This window comes from Struthio camelus, chromosome 12 (genome assembly GCF_040807025.1).
Source record: "Struthio camelus isolate bStrCam1 chromosome 12, bStrCam1.hap1, whole genome shotgun sequence".
Lineage (NCBI taxonomy): Eukaryota > Metazoa > Chordata > Aves > Struthioniformes > Struthionidae > Struthio > Struthio camelus.
Window position 1 is genome coordinate 19024425 of NC_090953.1, and position 13833 is coordinate 19038257.

General features: G+C 41.7%; 1 protein-coding gene across 1 annotated transcript in view; it reads right to left on the reverse strand.

Annotated features, from left to right (window-relative positions):
* Positions 1-10666, reverse strand: part of MTMR10 (myotubularin related protein 10) — a 41054-nt gene extending 30388 nt beyond the window's left edge. The window contains exons 1-2 of the mRNA XM_068957883.1: positions 10518-10666; positions 9382-9442 (exon numbers count right to left, since the gene is read on the reverse strand). Of these exons, the coding sequence (XP_068813984.1) occupies positions 9382-9442; positions 10518-10577 (121 nt within the window). The 5' untranslated portion in view covers positions 10578-10666. The remainder of the gene's footprint in view (positions 1-9381; positions 9443-10517) is intronic.
* Positions 10667-13833: the final 3167 nt, after the last annotated feature.

A 13833-nucleotide genomic window follows, 5' to 3' on the forward strand; every position in this document is an offset into this window, starting at 1 on the left:
GTTTTGTGTAGCCAGTGTCAGTTTAATGAACATTTATGATCAGTAACAGGGTAATCAGACAATAAGTCAATTTGAGAGATTCTGAAAAGCTAAGCAAAAGCTGCAAGAATTAGCAATGCAATAGGACTGATAATTGGAAATTCCTGCATCTGTTTTAGAGATGAGGGGCTGAATACTTTATAGTGTTAAGAGATGCATAAACGATCCTCTTTGGCCTACATATACAGTTCTCATATTTGGTATTTTAGGCTTCTGTATTACCACAGCTCAAAATTCAAGAGACACTCAACAAAGAGGAGACCTCAAGTAATTTCCAGGCTTTCAGTTGCTCACTGAAGCAGCTGGCAAACCCTTCCATCTAAAGCAGTTTCTAGCACAGCTTGTCTGACCACGAATACAGAAGGAATATAGCAGAACAGCACATTCAGGGACCAAGGTTGCTTGAATGAAGTCTAGGACCACCACCTCACTAATGCATGAGATGATACAGACTGAACAGTATTCAACAGATTAACAAAACTGATTGAATACAAAAATGTGGTAAGATAAAATAAAGTATCTGGGCACCTCAGTTCAAAAAACAACATTAGAAAAACAAAGTATAAATGCGTGTATGTGTATGCTCGTACAGAGAGTGCGTGCATGATACATTGCTAGCATATGGTATTTCTAGCACATTAAGAACCGGATACTTCCTGGATTCAAATAATGCCTGAAATCAGACTCCATAAATGAATAATACACATCTTACAAGCTCAAGAAGCTTGCAGGAACCCAAAATATTGGTTAGAGATCTTTTTTAAGGCTATACTAGAAGCAAAAGAACCAGTTTATTAGGATAAACTTTCCTTAGCTAATACTGAAGTTATAATGCAAAAACTAAAAATGGCATTTAATAGACTTAAGGACACCAGAGGGTAGTAAGTGCTTTATGTATGCCGTCCTATAATTCCTCCCTAAATTAATTAAAACCTGACTCCTGAATACTCCTAGGAAACTAACCCCTGTTCCTCATTTACTAATGCTGACAGTAACTATATTCAATTAAGACAACAGAAAACATTTGTTTGTGTGAAAGATACAGAGTCTAAAAAATTCACAATACACAAGCCAAAGGCAATTCAAGTTGCCATTTAACAATTAAAAATATGCTTTAATCAGTTCACTTATTTGGACAGATCTAAGATAGTCTAAAACTGGTCCAAAATGATTGGCAAGTACTGAATTTACTTTTCTAAAGTTCTGCGTGTTTTCAAAAAAGCTTCATTACTAAGTAACTGAAATCTAGAGCATATTCAATCATTTAGTAGCCCTTTTTCTAGCTGTTCTCTTCCAGCTAAAGACAAGAATACCAAAATAGCGTGGGTTTATTAGTATGCTCTAAGCATTTAGATGTAAATGTCTCTAATCCACATCTAAATGAATCTTCTGTTCAGTGTGCTCAACCACTTTCAAAATCAAAAGAAAAAAAGTATTTGTAAGCTTTTTTAAAAAAGAAATTATGCGCTCTTACAACACAGTTAAGAATCTGTATACAAAGACAAAAAGCTGCACACTATTATAGCTACTACCCATATTCCCTCCTGCCTCTATCTGCCAATATCTCTGCAATTAGTTAGAAAATAATCTATATTTAAAGTTTCTGCACATCTACACAAACTGACAAAGAAAGTACATTTTCCAGAAGGACAGCTCAATACTGTGATTGGAGAATGAAAAACAATTCTGATATATTAAGTTCGCATTCATTTGTAATGGAAGGGGCTGGGGTTTCTCCCAAAAAACATTCCCACCATAGTTTGGAGGGTGGTGTGTTTTAAACACATAGTATCAAAAAAAGCTCACTTTCCCAATCTGATTAGAAATATTGTTAGCAGTTCTCTCACATATTCATATTATACAATTTCTGCAGTGCTAAAGGTACACACAAAAAAAAAGCATAGCAAGAGCTTTGCTAAATGTTAGAAACAATGAATACAAAAAAAAAAAGAGAGTAAAAAAGTAAGGACTTCTTGGCAAAAGTCTCAGTAGAACAACTAGATCAAGATTTAAAAGGGCATTTGTCCAATAATGGCTTTTATTTGTGAAACCTGCAAAACTAACCGACTGTAAGAGCAACAGGAACCAGGAGGAACACTCAATACGAACTCCCTGCACCCTCGCCCCCCAGAAACGCGGCAAAGGATGCAAGGGCAGGAGCCAGGCACCAGGCCACCATCTGGAGCTGGAGTAGTAAGAAGGAGCATCTATCCATCACGAGGAAGGCTCTCATTAGCAACCACAGCCAAAGCAAAGCATCACTGGAGACAGCTATATGAGCATGTTTACAGAGTTGCCTTAACCCAGTATAAGCCTGTATCACCACCAAAACGTGAACAGTTCCACATTCAACATTCATTCCCACCTCAATCCTTGTGATGGCACCAGTATTTGTGAAAAATATTAGTCTCATCACAGAACTGATCCAGTTGAAAATTAATCTTACAACACATTCTTCAATGGGGGGGGGGGGGGGGGGGGCGGCGGCGTCAGTCCTGGTTTCAACTGGAACAGCTTTCTCATCTGGCTTGTTCTATGGTTCCAGTGCCAGCGCAAAGGAGGCAACAGGAACATGCACCTGTGAGGGGGAAGAGGGAGCAGTAGGACCGCCACCTGTGGCATCAGTATGGACTTTTAGAGTAACCTAATCATGATTAGAGTAACCCTATCACCAAAACCCCAAAAAAAGAAAGTGTTACCAATGGTTTGGTCGGAGTTCAGTCACATGAACAATAAAGAAACCAATGAGGAGGGAGGCTGTTTCGAGTTTTGCATATTTTTACTCTGGCTACATAAACTAAAGATTCCCAAAGCCTGACTGTGCCTAAACAGTATAATCAGTAACGATTTGAGATAACTGTGGTTTTCAGTTTTCAGCTACGTATTTTATAACTGTCACAAATAAAAGTTATAAATACTGTTCTGAAATTGTAACGTACTTAGTGGATAAAGCGTAAAATACTCCGGTTTCACTTTAAAAAAAATCAATACGGAAACACATGCTCCTTGGAAATTAGGTCTCTGAAGACTTATTTCATAATAAACATAATTGCCTGGAGACCAAAAAACCTCAGTAGTTTGTTCAGCTGGCAATTCAAAATTTATATTAACATTTTATTCCCCTTCTGGACTTTAATGACTTGCGGCATTAAATCCATGTGGGACATAGTGGACAGGAACCTACTGCTTTGGAACTGTTCGGCAGAACACACATGGACAAACATTAAAATATTTAATTTTAAAGCATGCTCAACCTTCTAACTTTTAGGCATGATTTCTATATTGGTGTACAGCTAAACTAGCTCAAAGAGAAAAGAGTTTCTGTAGATGTTTATAAACACCTACAATATTTTACTAATCAGAAACTTTATGAAATACATGGAAGGCAGAATAAACTGCCTCCATAAGTAAGCACTCCACTTTAAGCATCGGGAACTTAGATTTTACTTGCAGATTGTCTTGGTAGTACTTATGTCGTATCAATCCTTAATTTAAAAAAAAGAAAAAACAAAACAAGCAGTTAACTGAACCCAATGCATGCCTGAAAATTTACTTTGAGTCAAACAAACAAAAAAGCTATAATAGTAAAGTGCATTTACTATATACTTACTGTAAGCAGTGCCTCACTTATTCTAAATATAATTCAAATGCTTGGTTCGTCTAAGCTTCTTGCAGTATGAAATACCAGTTTGCAGAAAGTTGCAAAAATAATCTGAAACCTGCATCTAAAATTTGAAACTCCCCTAATTTATGAAATAAGAATTTTGGCAAACCTTATTATGAAGTCTTTAAAAAAATCTACATAAAAACCAACATTATTTTCTAAATAAGAATCTAGCCATTGTGAAAAGGTGAAAATAACTTTATACTCATGTATGGCACTGATTCCTGAAGATGACTTGAAATGGCAATACTATTACACTTGTCTAGTGTTGCATGCTAACTTTTTTTGCTTTTACAATTACATCTTAATTTTGTATGATGTAGAAAACCCCCCCAAACCCTGCAATACAATGTCTTAATCGGCTGCACATTGAACAAGAGAGCCTTGGCTAGCAAATCACAATGCTAGAAACGAGAATCAGCAACAGAGTATTTTGGAAACTATCAGAAACTGACTTTATACGAGTTTAATTTAGTTGTCAGTAGTGATATACCATCACTACTTACCATCACTAGATGAATACACTTCACAGATCAAGCAGTACCTGTTTGAAGATCAACTCACCCTAGAAAAGTGTGAAAGTAGCACTGACAGTAACAGCATTATAAGTAGCACCAAACACTTAAATAATGCCAAGTTCCTCCTTGAGATGTTAAACCAAAGAGATTATTCCTTACCCACAAGAAAAACAGACCTGACAAGTCTCTGAGGTTACACATTAAGCTCACTAACCTGTTCCATACTTCTTACCCCCCCCCCCCCCCCCCCAGTGCTGAAACCTCATTCACTCACACCACAACACCCTGACCTCTCCTCCCCAGCTCTGGGATCCCACATAGCAAAGGAAACTGCCAGGAAAGAGGCCCAGGGGTGCAGAACAGTCCGGAGTGAACACACCTGGGGCACTGCACTCCAGAGCGCCTCACCAAAAGGTGTGCTTTCCTTCTATTATAAGATGTGTTGCAGCTGCTCTGGAACACACCATTTAAGGTACTAACATTTTGCAAAGCAAAGGAACAAAAATACAGTAGAAAAAGGGGGACTGGGAGCTACTTCAGAGAATCCAACACTTCTAAAAGATTAAAACTTTCCTTGATATATCCTTAACACCCCCCCCGCAAATTTCCAGTTGTTTATCAAAGCATGCATACACACAAAAAAACCCAAAGAACAGCAGGTGGTGGTGTCGTCAATTAGATTGGCATTATTAGATCCTTAACAAGTATATATACGATGGCAAAATCTTGAAGACTACATACATATGATTCCACCCAACAAGAACATAGCACAAGTGGAAAATGCTCAGAGATGATCAAAAATATAATCAGAGGTAATGAAGACTTCCTTGTTAGGACCAACTCAGATGACTAATCTGAAGGGAAACAAAACAGAGGGGGTTAGTGACATAGGTCTTAAAATCATGAACGGCATGGAATGGGAGAATAGGGCTTGACGTTCGCTATGTGATACAAGAACTAGCATGCAGCCAAAGAAACTAGATGGTGGTAGGTCCAGAACAAACAAATTAGGGTAGTTTGTAACAGCATGTAAAGACATTGCTGAAGCCCTCACCAGCTGAAGCTCCGAGTGCTAAAAATTTACATGGTACAGAAAGCACTAGATAAATTCACATGAGAAAAACCAGCAAGAGGAATTACAAAGATAGCACTGTCTCCATGATGACCTGTAACTTCTCTACACTACTTCACTCTAAAAGTCCCCACGCCACAAGCTGAAGGAAGCTGCGAGAGCAGAACAAGCAGCTGAGGGCTGCCTGCCCTGCTCTTTCTTCCTCCCACGTGCCTGCTGCTGGCCCGACAGTGAGAGGAGACATCTGACTCTGTGTGGCCATTCTTATGCCCTGTTTACAAACCCACCATGGCTGTGATCCCACCCCACCGATGTTGCTGGAAGTTGACTTCTACAGAACTACCATCAGACCACAAGATGTGGCGCAGACACAAGAGACAAACAATAACAGTTTTGCAACAGGAGCTCACCAACAACATTCTCTTAACTTGCGCTAATGTGAGGAGGTCTTGATGATAAAAAAGAAGTCTGATCTAATTCAGTTTAGTTCTATAATTTTACTGTACACACTTTTAAAAATAAAAATGACTAAACTGTATTTTCTAGTCGGTTTGTAAAAACTTACAGCTAAGAACTACTAACTTAATCTTCTGGCAGATTAGTATACAGAGCAACATGTTAATACGTAATTACCACAAATGGTATTAAGATTCAAGAAGAACAATCCTTCCCACTCACTCACTCAGACTGTCCCAGGAGTTACATCACCTCCTGCAGAACATCGTACATGAGCACCTGCAAGGACCTTTTCCCCTGATCTTGCCTGCACCACGGTGCCACCCTGCTTTCAGTGCGGACACCAGGTGGGTTCATTACCCACCTGTGTATTGCCACACCATTTTGGCATTCAAATAAAAAAAAATATACACAATACTATAGTCCAGTTATGTTACACAATTTTTTTGAATGTTTACGTCAATGTCTCAAAAACGCTACAGATGATGTGGAAAGGAACAATGCAACTCCTTGGAAATACATTACAATTACTTAGGAAAAGTAATAGTAGCCAATTCATATAATAAATAAACATGCATATTCATATAATAAATATATATGCTTATAATAGCTAATTTCCTATTAAGCAGGCAAGTCACTCTGATGGATTGACTGCTAGACTGCTTCCTATTTCTTCTGTTCTTTCTTTTTGGTACGTTCACAAAACAAGCTAGGCAAACAAATAAAGTAAAAAAAAAAAAAAAAGTGAAACTGTTGTACAAGCCAACTCTTCATATAAATCTGCACAAATTCTTTATCAGGGAGCCAGACTAGAAGAACGACATTGCAGAATGAAAAACTCTTATCTTAAAACTATACCATGTGTTTTGAAATAAAAGCATACTGAATTCTATAAAATTATTTGCTTTTCACTGTTATAATACCAGTGTTGGAACTACAGCTATGTTTTTTTTCACTTGGTAAAGGAGGCTTGTTGCTTTTCTTAAAGCCACACCCTATTCAGGGCACAGTTGCATGAAAATATAGGGTTTCGTCTGAAAAAGCTTAGAAGATGTATCTTCATTCCTCTGGGCTGCAGAGGAAACTCTGAAAATAAATTCTACAGGTTAAAAGTTGATGCAAGCGTAAATTCTAAAATTTATTTTTAATTAATATCTCATTTGGGAACCTAACTCATTATTTCCATGTCTGGAACTCCCACTCCTAACCTCCACTGCACAAAAATAAGAGTTAGGCAGTAGAGTATTTATCTAGTGTCCTATTTTGGAATTTCAGTTTTTAGTAAACTACTCCCTCAAAACAATTACATTTTAGGTATCAAAAACTTCGTACAGATATCTGCAGTTTCTGCAAATTACTAGTCAGTAAAAGTAGTTACTGACTAGTAAGCTGCAAAAACTACAGTTATCAGAAATAACTTCATTCCAAAAGAACTCCTTAAAAACTCCACCAACTAAACACTTCTCAGCCACTCAGGTTTAATGCTGTTTCTGAGAACAAAAGCAACTTCACATAGCTATTAAGGACAGGATATTAGGAATACCATACTCAAACTGTACTTGCAGGGGAGTACAAGTCAGCCATAATGTAATTAAATGAGTTGGAATCTGGCCAGAAACTTAGGTTATGACAAATCCAAAAGCCAGTCTATCCAACAGTACAACGTGTACTTGTTTATACACTTTTCCAAAGCACCATTTGATGACAGAAGCAAAAAAAAACAAAAAAAAACAAAAAAACCCCACACATTTAAGCTGGTGTTTAAACAGGAAGAGTTTCATTCAAGTCATTTAAAATAAGCAATTTCTAAACTTCTCTCCACTCTCATTGAGATGGAGACTTACAAAAACTGAAATATTTTGCCAGAGCTATTCTGTAACTGGATGGAAGGATGAATTTGATTAGGAAATAAACTCAAAATAGCACCCCAGAATGATACAAAGGCAGAAGTTTAATACTGTGGTCTGCCATATACCTATGGCAATTTCCTTTACAAACGCCCCCAAAGGCAGCAAATGCCAATTTTAAAGATAACACAGACAAGGAAAATGAGAAATGATATAAACCTAGGATAAATATAAGCCGGTCAGCACTGTTTTAAGTGTACTTTGGGGTTTCACAAACCAAGAATTAACAACAGCAAAAAGTTACTGCACCTAAGTTGTTTTGCGTAACTGCTGTGCATGTCACAGAAAAGGCGCGATGTACTACATTTCAAAAAAAAAAGTAATCTCATACTGCCTTGCATTTATTGTGGGATGTATCAAAGAAGAACACGCAGTCACTTCCTCGTGAGTCAAAGACCTTGGATGAATAACAACTGCGACAGAACCAATAAGATGCCAAGCGATAAGCAGAAGTTTCGCAGGCAAAAAAAATGTAACTATTACAAATATTAACCATAGCAATGTATTTCAGGGTGTTTATGCCTCAAACAGAATCCATATTCTTTTATTTCATTAGGAGGGTCAATGAGTCAGGATTTACTCTTTCAATAGAACCTCTTCTTTTTCTCAAGCTTTCAGTCTCTCCAGCTTAAGGCATCTCACTGGACCACACCACACCAAATAGTGCTCCTTAATTAACAAGAGTCCAATATGAAGCAGTAAGAAAAATAATTAACTTGGAAGAATAACTTGTTTATTCTTTTCATCACTTTGAAAGTTAGCAGGCTTAATCTCAGACAAAATCTTTAAACTTAGACAACCTCTTAGCAATAGCTTCTGACACTAGCGCATACGCGTTTGTGTATGCGTGCATACATTTTCGGTAACATATAAGCAAAACGACAAGAAAAAAATGCATTTTACAGCTGTTTTAAACTTAAAGTAAAACTTGGAAATGCCAAGCTTTGGAGTTGGCCAAACTTACTATTGTGACGTACAGTTTCTGACTAAGTAATACAGAGAACAATAGAATGTTCTTTTGGTACCTGAAGAAGGCTTTCATAAATCCTCATTCACTGAGCTCCCTGGCTGAACCAAAGATTTTATTTCTTACTTAAGATGCGGAAGAGAGGTCAAAGACATGTTAGATTTTCATACATATATAATTATGAACAGTGATAAAAAAATATATACATTGCTTTTTTAATCCACACATTAAAAAGATTATTCTGCATAGGTTTCAAGACACTTACAGTTTCCAAAATTACAGAACAGCTAAGTATTAAATAAGAGAAAATGAATAAAGATGGCATTAGAAGTTTGCTAATATAGTAGTCAATTATGCCTACTTAGTGGAAGTTCTATAAATATTTTCCCTTAAAAATAACAGAAGATTGCAACAGAGGCTATGTGAGGGGGTTCTGCGCACATGTAAAGTTCTGCCTATCTGGCAAAGATATAATTATTAACAGATAGGCTTCCAGAAGGTGTCACAGAAGCTACAGAACGTACAGCGGTTCCCTGTTTCAAATACACACAGCAAAACCAAGACATTCTTCTACACATACTAACCCATTACACGGGAGAGACTGCCTACACATTTATTTAGTCTTTTAGGTTTAGGTAAAAAGGTTAGGACAGACAAATAAGGAGAGCAATTTGCAAACTACCAATCCTATTAGATTAAACAGAAGGCTTAAACATATCTGAGTTCAGACACCTGTCAAATCCCAGATTTACATTTACCTGGCAAAAGTACTGGTTCCAGTTTTTTAATCCTGGGTTCTGAAGTTATATGGTCATCAGCCTGAGGGAAAGATTAAAAAAAAAGAAAAAGGATTTGGTCAAGAACTACAAGTTTACAATCGGACACAAGTCTGATCTATTTGGGCAAAGGAGAAAGTTCTTTTAACTTAAGGGAGTTAATTGCAAAGAAATAGGACCCAACTGTACCAACAATTTGACATAGTCATACCAACGTTTCTGTGTACATTTAGCTTTGCACCAGATGAATGGTACAGTATTTTGAGTGCTAAAGTTTAATTAATTGCATAACCTATGGCATAATAAGTCACAGACCAAATGAAAGGCAGTCAGCTTGACATTCTGTAAAGGCTTGGGTCCTACAACAAGTTTTATACAGATATGGATACCTTGGTTTGTACAAAACTACTGATTTTTAACATGCATGACTTTCCTCACAAGAGAAAAATTTCTAAAAATCAAGGCCTAGAATACATACACTTATAATGCTTACTTGCATCTTAAGTCCAGATCTTTAAAAAAAAAAAAAAGAAAGAAACACACAAACCTTACTTCTATAACAAGATCACAACCTGCAGTGAAATAACCTCAATGCTTATGGTTCCCATAGTGACAGTGATATCACTTCCCAAAACTAAAAATACCCAGAAATACATTTCATTGACATTTCACTTCTACTAAGGGGGGGGGGGGGGAGAAAAAAGAAGGAAAAGAGACAATGAGTCAACCTGTCAAACATGTTGCTATAGGGGCATCCACCTTCTACCAGGGCCTACTTACTTGTAAGCCAAAAAAAAAAAAAAAGGAGGAGAAGAGAAGCACGGCGTTCTGTCTGGCAAGTGCGAAAGCGCACCTCCCGAGGGCACGCAAACATGCCCGGGTTCGGCCGTTACACCCCGTCCCCGCATTTCTGCCACCCGCGCGAGGGCCGGATCCTGCCGCCGGCCGCCAGAGCCGGGCCCGGGAAGGCCCCGCCGGCAGGCTGCCCGCCGCCCGGCAGCGGCGGCGGCCGACCCCCGCTACGCGCCCGCGCTGCGGGCCGCCCCGAGGCACGCGGCGGACGGCGCAGGGGGCCCGGGCCGGCGGCCAGGCCGCCAGGGCGGCGGCGGCGGCGTTACCTGCGGCAGCGGCAGGAGGTAGGACCTGAAGGTGGGCTTGGGCTGCTTGAGGGAGAACATCGCGGCCGCCGCCGGCGGGCCGGGCCCGCGGGGCAGGTGTCGGGGCCCGCCGCGCCCGCCGCTCCGAGCGCCGCCCGCTCCGCTCCGCTCCGCTCCGCTCACACGGCCCCGGCGGCGGCGGCGGCGGGCGGCGGCGGAGGCGGCCCCAGCGCACCCCCCTTCGCCAAGGGAGGAGTCAGCGGCCTGGGCAGGCCCGGCCTGGGGCTGCCCCAGCCCCTCATGGAGCCCCCGCGGCTCCCTCCGCCTCCCCGCGGGGCGGCGGCCGCCTCCCGGCGCCGCGGCTGCCTACGGCCGCCTACGGCCGGCGGCGGGCGGCGGCGGGCGGCGGGCCGAGGCGGGCGCCGCTCGGGCGGCCATGTTGGGGGGGGAGCGGGAGGCGGGCGGGGGGCAGGCGGATTCGTACGGCGGCGCGCAGGGGCCAAGCGAGGCGGGGGCGCCGCCGCGGCGCGGGGCCGGGGCCGTTAGTCAGCGCGTGGCGGGGGGCGCCGCGCCGCGCCCCGCCCAACGGCCGCCCAACGGCCGCCCCGGGGCGGGTGGAGGTGCCGCCGGGGCCGGCGACGGCGACGGCGACAGCGGGGTGCTTCGCCGCCAGTTGCCAGCATCGGTCCCGCACCGCTGCGATGCAGCCGGAGGACGATTCAGGAGGAGGATAAACATCTCTTCAAAGAGTTCCTGCGTGCAGTGCTGCAGCCTAACTAGCTGGAATCACTCTCTCCCATCAGCTAAGCGACAGTTACGCAGCGGAGCGCTTCTCAGGGTTGCAGCAGCACGCCAGCGCGTGGGTTTTGTGCAGTCGCAAACCTCACAACATCGCAAAATAAACAACGTGGCACCTTTGAGCAGGCAGTATCAGTAGCATTGACAACGTGTAGCGTTCTCCAAGAACCGGGCCACCCTTTCACTCGCTAGGCCGTTAAGATTCAAGAACTGGATGTTTTGTCCGTTTTTAACGTGACGAAAATTAATTCCCGAGGAGGCGGAATAGCTTGCTCCAGGCCGCGCGGTACGGCGTGGGCTAGCCCTGAGCTCGGGCTGTTTTGTCTCGCTCTCGGCTCGGCTGCGGAGAAATGTGACAAATACCGGTATTTATTCTCCGACCCTGACGCAGAGAGCGGTCAGAACCGCACTGCATCGCTGGGAAACTGGCACCAGCCTCTGAACGATGTCATTGCCAATTCTGGTAAAAAGCATAGAGGCAGGCTGGGGTGGCGCTCGCTTGTTAATCTGTTAACTCTTACAATAGGTAAAATAGCTTAAACAGTTTCTGAATTGCTTTTTTTACCCCTCAATCTGTAATCAGGAATTTGAAGGAGAGTAAGTATTACTCTCTTGTATTCTGTAATACAAATTTGTGCAATGTTATAAATATTATAAAAGAAATGGCAAAGTTCACAGTCATGCGTTGTAAAAGGATAAACATTTACATTTAAATAAAACAGATCTGAACAGTGTAACACGGCAAACGTGAGGCACACAAAAATAGCAAAGATAATCTTACTCACTTCCTGCAGTAGCACTTAACAGTCAACGCTGTTATTTTTGACCAGACTGAAAGGGGGTTTAGGTTACAATACCTGAACGAGTCTCAGAGACCTCCCTCCCACGCTCTGTTTGGAGATGAGGGAGGTGGGCTTTGCTCACAGAGCCCCCTCGCCATGCCAGGACCCCATGGATCCTACCGCTCCCTCAGCATGGCCTCAGACAGGTGGCTAGAAATCCTCTCTCATCCTGGCTTCAATGAGAGAAAAGCAGTCACAACAACTATAGTGGTTTGGTGGGGGGGGGGGGGGAGGGGACATTAAAATCAAGACCAAAGCAGAGTATTTCCAAAGTTCAGCAGCTGAGCCACTTGCAGACTGTGAAACTGTCTGCATGGCAAATTGAGGTTCTTATTGTGATCTGAGGCTGTCCCAGGCAATCAGCAGTAAAAATCCTGGTCCAGCATGAACCAACTACTGACACCAAGCTCGTCTTACTGTCACCTTTTATCTTAGGTATGTCATGTTACAGCTATGGGGATGTAATGATACATCCTCGACACCTCCAGGCTGCTGCCCCACTGTGACCCTCTTTGTCGTCATCCTGTAAACACCTAACAGCTGGAGAAAGTAGATGCAGATCTCACATATGCACATTTTATCCCTGGAATCCCTTCATAAAAGTCAGCATATTATTTAAAACAACAACAAAACATTCAAAATAGTTTTGCAAATAAAAAGAAACTCCTAAGTGTTACTACCCACTGATCCTTTTTTTTTTGGGGGGGGGGAATATTCTTATTCAGTAAGAGTGTATGAATTCTTAGAAGTCCTACTGAGTACGTGGATGTGATATGTATGTCCTCATAGATGTGACTAAGTGCTTGCCTAGCTTTTGCTGGATTTAAACATCTGCTTACTTCCTTTCCTTGAACCAAACCCATTGAACAGGACTGTTTTTTTCCTACTAGAGAAGGCAACTTTTAAACTGCATTTTCCAGAATTTTCGTTTGACTTTGGTAAGTTGAATCCTCTAGTTTGTGACTATTTAGGCACATGATAAATGTTACCTTTTGAGAAGTCCAATGGAAGTTAGCCTTCAATATATCATAGGATTACCTGTCTCACACATCATTTTCTAGTTAATTGCAGTCAAAAGAGGACTGGGCTAACTAAATCTAAGAGCACTTTATCTCGATGTGAAATAATTGGATGGTACTTTCTGAGAAAAGAAAAATGTAGCTGGCCTCTGCTGTTTTGATTTTTAATAAATATACTTTTAATGCAGTAGCGGTCTGCAATCCCAGTGTACATTACTTTATAAATAAGTCTTTACAACAGTACTCTAATAGTTAGTGTAATAAATGGTACTTTATGCAGTAGGAGCAGCATGTGGCCATAGGAGCAGCTGGCTGCAGGACGCAGGCATTAGCTCTTACAGGAGTACATCACATTCACTGCCAGTGTAAGGAGTGAAACATTTTTCAAAAGGATTAAGAATCAGGATTTCTGGAATTGATTTCTGAAGACCGGTATTGCCTCTGTGTGTGTGTGAGACACCTGGGCCACACCACGGAGTCCCCATGAGCTTTGGATCTCATGCTGTTACTGAATACAGCAGATGTCATGAAGATGATCACTCCGGCTTGGGCCACCAGGACACAACCAGTCGAGGTCCAACCACAGAGCAGAGAACTCAACTGACTGGTTAAGTCTGTTCCAGTTTCTGGCTGACACAATTTAATGGCAAAATGAGGAGCAGCGGGCAAAAAATAATG